The 7,023-nt window shown below is 41.8% G+C and overlaps 1 protein-coding gene across 1 annotated transcript in view; it reads right to left on the bottom strand.

Moving 5' to 3' along the window:
* Positions 1 to 803: 803 nt before the first annotated feature.
* Positions 804 to 7,023, bottom strand: part of VWC2L (von Willebrand factor C domain containing 2 like) — a 155,162-nt gene continuing 148,942 nt past the window's right edge. Inside the window, exon 3 of the mRNA XM_059927393.1 lies at positions 804 to 952. Within this exon, the coding sequence (XP_059783376.1) occupies positions 804 to 952 (149 nt within the window). The remainder of the gene's footprint in view (positions 953 to 7,023) is intronic.

Below are 7,023 nucleotides of genomic sequence, written 5' to 3'. Positions count from 1 at the left end.
CATGAGAAAGTCTGGTGATTGATGCTGCAATTTTGAATACCTGTCTCCCTTTGGATTCTTTAGTCAAGCTCATGGTATTCTTCACATATTAGTTTTTGATTGGCAGTTTCAAAATTTTGTGAATGAAATGTGTGGTTTGTAAGAATCAAGTTGTGAGTCCCCGCATAATGCACTGAGCCCCAGTTCCCCACCCAGCCCAGCAGTGGGTCCATCTATGTGCACGTCTCTTCTGACCCTGCAGGGCAAGATTCACTTGAGGGGAGTGATTGCTTGGCTGCTTTTGCATCTTCCTAATCAGGAGGGTCCTCACTCCTGACACTGCTTTACTGAAGCTTATTTGACACAACTCAAAACCTTACTGTGCAGTCAAATCTGGCCCCTTAGACTCTAAAGAGGAAAAAATAAATCACTCCAAGAGAAAAATGCCAGGTTTACAGAAGAGTAAAGATGGAGAAAGTCAGTAGATGGTGAGCTGGCAGGCCAGAGGTGTCACCAGAGAAGAAACCTGTACAAGGCTATTTCTTTCTTTTTGTTCCAGAAATCCAGTTGTCAAGTCACCATCAAGCATGGATAATTACAAAAGCAGTTTTGATAGCTATATGCTATATATATATTTTATATAGCAAGAAAGAAAGAGAGAAATTTCCTCTTAGTAAAATATTCACTTTTGTCAACCCTAAAAGGTTTTGCTGGTGACCCTGTTGTAGCTGGCAGGAGTTTGTTTGTTTTCTCTTGTTTTAAACATGTGCGGTGTAGAAGCCATAGCAGCCTCTCCTAAGAGCTTGTCATCGGGTGGGAATCTTCTACACAGTCTGCTTGCCTTGGCATTCGCGTTTTGAACACTGAGCAGGCTTCCACCAGTCCCCGTTGTGACAGTGACAGATGTTACATTCATCCACTTTCACTTCAATGCCAGCCGGAATGATCGTAGTTCCTGCAAAGCAGTTTGGACCTGGAACACATACATAGGTTGATTAGTTGATTAAGTCTGAGAGGCTCCCTTTCTTTCTTCCCGACCCCAATAAAAAGAATCCAACCCCCAAAGCCATGAACGAGTAGGTCAGACTACTCTTAACAGTGTATCTTTAAGGAATTTTCTAGTCATCTCCCTTAAATGCAGACTTTTAACTCCTACTGTCTTCTGCATACAGCTCACATTCCCCAGGTATGTCGCGCATTCAAAAGAAAAAAGATCCAATGCTCAAAATGTCTTATGGTCTGTTACTAAGTACATGTGATTTTCTAAAGCAAGGTAAGGATTAAACTCTATTTGCTTTATGCTCTGGGGTGTAAATGCTGCCGAAGTGTCCCCTGAAACCATCTAGGATGGTCAGCGTCACTTGTCAGTACCCTGTGGCCTGTCCTCTCCTTTCCCATGGTGGGTTTGAGGCAATGAACTCACTCCCTCCCGGGTTTTAGCACTTCCCTAAGCCCAGTTCCTGGAATCCCAGCTTGTTTCTTGATAACAATGAATAATTCATGACCAGATGATTTATTCATGTCCCAAACAAGCTTTGTTAGAGGTTCATTTGATTTTTGTAAATGGAGTTCCTTTAATCTGCTGGCTTTCTGTTTTTTTAAAGAATGACCCAAAGGTTTGGCTTTTGAAAGTCAGCAGGAATTTTATTTTACTTTTTCAGATTCAGAAAAGCTTTACTGAAAATGTCACTTGCTCGTTAAAGATGGATGATTTTTAAAATTCACCAATCTGTTGTTTACTTCTTGTCTTTCTCCCCTTTCTCTTACTTTCCTTTTATTTTCTCTCTTTTTTTTTTTCCCTTTGGTTTTTGTTTTCTTTTAACCTTCCCAATGTAGAAATGCACATGTTCGGTATTGGTGATATTATTTCTCAAATTCAAATGAGATAAAGATTTCTTCCCAAGGTGCAGTGGATTATAGCAGAGTGATGCAAATTGCTGTTTCTTAGAAAAGATTTGGTATAAGTCTCTGAGGTATGTATTTAGATAAAGGGAGGGAGCACTGAGTTGTGTCTACTAGTGATTTATTCATCCAGCATTATTGGCCACTTGCCATTACCACTAAAAAGTAACATGGCAACATACATTGACATCAGTGCCCTACTTTCATTTGCTTACCACTTGATAAGAATTTACGAGACTATCTTTACCATGAAATAAATGAAATCGGGGTGGTTTGTAGTTCACTTCATAATTGGAATCTTGCCTTTCTAAAAATGGTAATTATTACATTACAATGACGATTTCTCAACACACAACTATTCAATATGCTACAGCTTTAATCACCATTGTTTCAGAGCTCCCGGAGCTCAACTGTGCATTTATTTACCAACTGCGTTTGTATACCTATGCCTTTCCTTCACTCAGGTGGACAGACACCTGGGGCGTGTGCCTGGGCGTGAAGAGCCAGCAAGAATAGGAGGGATATAATGGGTCCACACGGATAAATTAAACAGCTTAGTGAACTGTCTTCTTTCGCCCAGGAGGTGCTTCTTCTTAAGATGCTGTGGTTATAAGCTCTTGGCCATCTTAATTGCCGATTATTTAAGGATCACTATATCAATTCCATAAGTCTTAGCGTTTAAGTCATTGTTTGATAGACTGAACTGTCTTTGGGTCTACACCTCCCTGAGAAAATTCCACACCAAATCATGAATTTGTTCTGTTATTAGAGAACTTGGCAAGGAGTTTTTTTCAGAATGTAGCTGGTTCTCCCATGGCTGCTGTTGACAGACCTCTCTCAGCCAGACAGGGTCTGACCACAGCCATACTAGCTTCAGAAATTGAACTAGATGAACACTAACAACTGTTTTCCCAGAACTAGCCCAGAGAAGGCAATAGTTTCTCTCTTTCCACTTCTCCATATCCAACCGTTTTTACCCTAATTGTATACTTTTAACTTTTCCAGATGGGAAAATAATTTATTTTTTCTAAATAGTGGCTCCAAAACAAAGAAGTCCCTGAAACAGAATAGGTAGAATGTTACCCAGAAAGAGTTTTCCCAGCTTCTTGAAAGCGTTTGGAAATGTGTCAGTAGAATCTTCACACACTCTCTCTCCTCTGTCTCTCTCTCTCTCCCCCTCTCCCCTCCGCTCCTTTTCTCTCCTTTTTCTCTCTTTGTGTGTGTGTGTGTGTGTGTGTGTGTGTGTGTGTGTGGCACACTACTGGCTCACAGGGGGCAGGTTCATCTTAGTGGAACAATAAGAGAAAAAGGCAGGGAGGGATCTTGGTAAAAAGAGATTTCTAAGTCATCGTGCTTATCTTGAAGAGGGTTTTTACTAGAGCTCTGGTTTTCGTATCTGCCCCTTTTGGCATATGTTGGTACCATACAGTGATCAGCATGTATTTGATCAGCCTCTGTACATCATTTCTTAAAACTCATTTAGAATTCCTGCACTCTCAGCTCAGGAAATATTAATTTCTGTTGATTGACAGAATGAAATGAAAGATCCTTTGCACTTTGCCAGGATTGACCAGTCAAAGGCGCTGCCCGTAAATGACATAGTAACCTCTGGACAGTCTACTTGGCAGCCAGAGGTATTGTACAGAATCAAAAACTCCTGTTTGATCTCATTAACAGTGATTTTATAAGCACCCGTCTGAGAACTTCAGGTGTAACTAAAGCAAGTCCCAAATTTGCTCGTTAATAGCCTTATCTGCTTAAAAGTAATTTAGATAATTGTCAAGCAAAATGGTTGGCACTATTTAGAAATTCTTCTGGTCTTGGCCCTTTTTCCTTAATAGTGGTGACAATAAATGCTATTTGCTTTCAGCGTGTGAGTGTCCTACATGAATTCCTTACGTAGGAAATCTGTCCTTCTATCTACTCTCTTCCTTTAATTTGGGGGCTGCTTTCCTTTTGTCTTGGTTTATGTGAAAGAATAAGTTGCTTAGAAGTGTGAGCTCAATGGCAAAAGCAACAAATTTTAATGCTGAAGACTTGGAGAGAGTCCAGAGGGTGCAGTGAAAATGATTAAACTGAAGGCTGGCAAATAGGACCTCTGAGAAAAGGTTAAAGGGGTTGGAATTGTTTAATCTAGAAAGAGAAGACAAAGGTATAACTCAATAACTCTCAGGGAGTGAAGGCTTATTATGTGAAGAATGGTGACCAAATGTTCTTTCTTCTGACACCCAGAATAAGAGGAAATGGCGATGCATTGATTCTCAAGGAATTAGAAGCACACACACAAATTACTCAGCGAACTGAGAATTGAGTGTGGCAGTTGCCAATAGTGTGGTGAGGCCTTCTCTCTCAGAGACCTTTCAGAACACAGGAGGTCTCCTTTGTCAGGTAGATTGAAATCGTCAGTTCCTTGAAAACAGGAACGGAGTATCTGTTATTTCTGATGGTCCAGGCCTAATACTGTGTCTTGCAAATATTAAAAACTCAGTATGTGTTTGCTTAACTGAATGAAATAGTATGAACTAGCTAGTTATATATTGGAAGCAAAATTATTTTCTGAACTTATAGATTCAGCCTTACATATATATCAGGCCTAGCCCTAGTAATATTGAAATATTTGACCCATTGAGGAAGTTGGAAGTTGAAAAGCCAATGGGTTTAGAACGATGAGTGTACTGAGAAGTGGCTGGGAAAACAGGGGTGTTCTGGAACTGGGGGCTCCTGTTGGCTTGAGAGAGCCATTATTAAATATTCAGGAATTTTATAACCTTGTTGATATTATTTTGGTAGCTTGAAATTAACATTTGGGAAGTATTTATGCCACTAAAATCAGCAAATGCTACAAATCAGGATTTTAACTGCCCCTCCCCCCACCTGAGAGCCAAATGATATAATCATTTATATCACTAGGTTAGGGCTCAGGATTCAGGGCATTACTGGGCATGTTAAAGATTTTGCTCCTCATTCTAAAAGCAATGGGAAGCCAATGAAGTATTTAGGTAGGGGTTCGTGTGTGTGTGTATGTATGCACACACATAAGCATCTGTGTATATGCAGGCACGTCTATAATCTTGAAGTGAAGACTGATTCCATAAACTGCACCAGGGTCACCATGTGATTGGTCCACAATGCACCCATCTTTGGACTGTCCATGATGTCTCAGTGGAGGTAGGACCTTTGAGATTGCAGACAAAGAGTAGAACCCTCACAGGCCCTGGCCACTGTGTGATTCCTTTCTCCTTTGCTCTGAGGCATTAAAAGTATCTGCTAAAATGCTGGGGTAATATTAAATTAGCATCAGCAATTAACACATCGGCTTGAATTAACTGATCAGATTACCCCTTATAGAAAGTAAGGTCCTAAGGGAAAAAGTACCAGGAAATGTCCAATTTGATCTGGGAAAAGGAAAAGTGTTGTTGGGGGGGAGCAGGTAATTGCTAGGAAGACAGTTTAGCTGGAGTCTCTTAGGGGACCAGGGTCACTTTTAATCTGATGGAGATACTGGGCTGTTTGGGGAATTGGAGGAGCCTATCAGTCAAGCAACAAACCAGTCCTGGATAAGTCAAGCATAAAAGCACTAATTAAAGTTGTATCTAGAGAATATCCAGAATAGCCCAAAGAACCACGCTCGGAGGTAATACAGTCAGGAGCAAGGGCCAATATCATGCCACAGATAGGACCCAGTGAAGACACGCCTTGGGTGCAGATATAGCAGCCTGCTCCATCAATATTCCCAACCCAGGACCCTGGATGCGGCTATGAGGACCGTCAGCAGCGCTAGCTCCCTGACCAGTCCTGCCAGGATGAGGATTGTGTAGTTCTTCTTGAAGTCACTAGCTTTCAGTGGAAAGTGTGCAGTGGGTGAGCCTGGGGACAGAGCCCAGTCAAATTCCTGCACCCTAGCTGCAAGGGAGGCTGGGAGGTGGGTACCTGGCATTTGTAGCTTCTCTAGGGAGAGAGAGACTTTCTTCGCACATAGAGGATTCCCCAGTCACAGGAAGGAGGCAGTTGTTCATTTCGGATGCTAAGATGGATGGGGAGAGGGGTCAATGAGGGCAGATTTCATCTGCTTCAAAATGTTTTCTCTGGGGCTGACTGCCAGTATGCTTGTCTAGCAATCAGGTAACAAATATTCAGAAAAAGACCACTCTAAGTGTGAGTGATACAGCTGTTAAGACAGAGTTCCTGCCTTCGGGGAGTTGACATTCTAGTGGGGTGAATCAGACAAACAGTAGAAAAACAAACAGGACATTTCAAGTCATTCTGAGCTATGAAGAAAATAAACAAGACAGTGTAGTTGAGGGCCTAGACCCAGGGAGGGAACATTCGTTAGAGTTTATAGAACATGTTCGTATATGTTTTCTTGTTTCATATTTGCCGTAATGCTGTAAGGTGTCATCATGAATCCCATTGCATACATGAGGAAAGTAAAGCTCAGAGAGATTAAGGGACTTGATAAAAGGCAGAGAGCTAGATAATGGGAGAGCTTAAATACCAACCGTCTTATTCTGACTACTTTCCTCGAGGAGAGGCTTTTTTATGTGTCCTATCACTCCAAATGTCAGCCAGAATGGTACCCTTTCCTGTTCCTGACTCCCCAGCTTGCTCTTGTAGGAAGCTCAGATGAGATCCAGATCCAGCTGGCAACAATGAATTCAGTGAACACCTTGGGAGTTCTTTTTAAGAATTTTCATGCACGACCTTATTTCCTCCTCACATGAGCTACTATTTGCTGTGTATTATAGGTCAGACAATGAGACACGGAAGTGTCAATGACTTTCTCAAAGTCACACAGCTAGTGAGTGATTGAGCTGGGACCCAGAGCCATTTTTCTAGGCTACGTCCCAGAAGTCAGTCTTCCTGTGAGTAGGAGCTACTTTTCACTTCCTGCAAGTTTTAATAACACCTGGGATGCTATGGGATGGATTAGAGGGAAAAGGTTAGGATGTTTAAATTCCTGTTTAAGTGTGTGTGTGTGTGTGTGTGTGTATGTGTGTGTGGGCATGCACACATGTGTAAGTAAAGGGAAGGTCTGGCTACACAGTCCCTGTGGGGCAGAGAATTGAGCCCCTCCAGCAGCATTATTCAGCCTCTTCTCCGTAAGTGCAAAGCAGGAATTGCTCCCAAGAAGCAGATGTAGCT

Source organism: Balaenoptera ricei, chromosome 7, assembly GCF_028023285.1.
Source record: "Balaenoptera ricei isolate mBalRic1 chromosome 7, mBalRic1.hap2, whole genome shotgun sequence".
Classification (NCBI taxonomy): Eukaryota; Metazoa; Chordata; class Mammalia; order Artiodactyla; family Balaenopteridae; genus Balaenoptera; species Balaenoptera ricei.
Note: the sequence above shows the minus strand (reverse complement) of the source record. Positions and strands in the feature narration are given on the sequence as shown.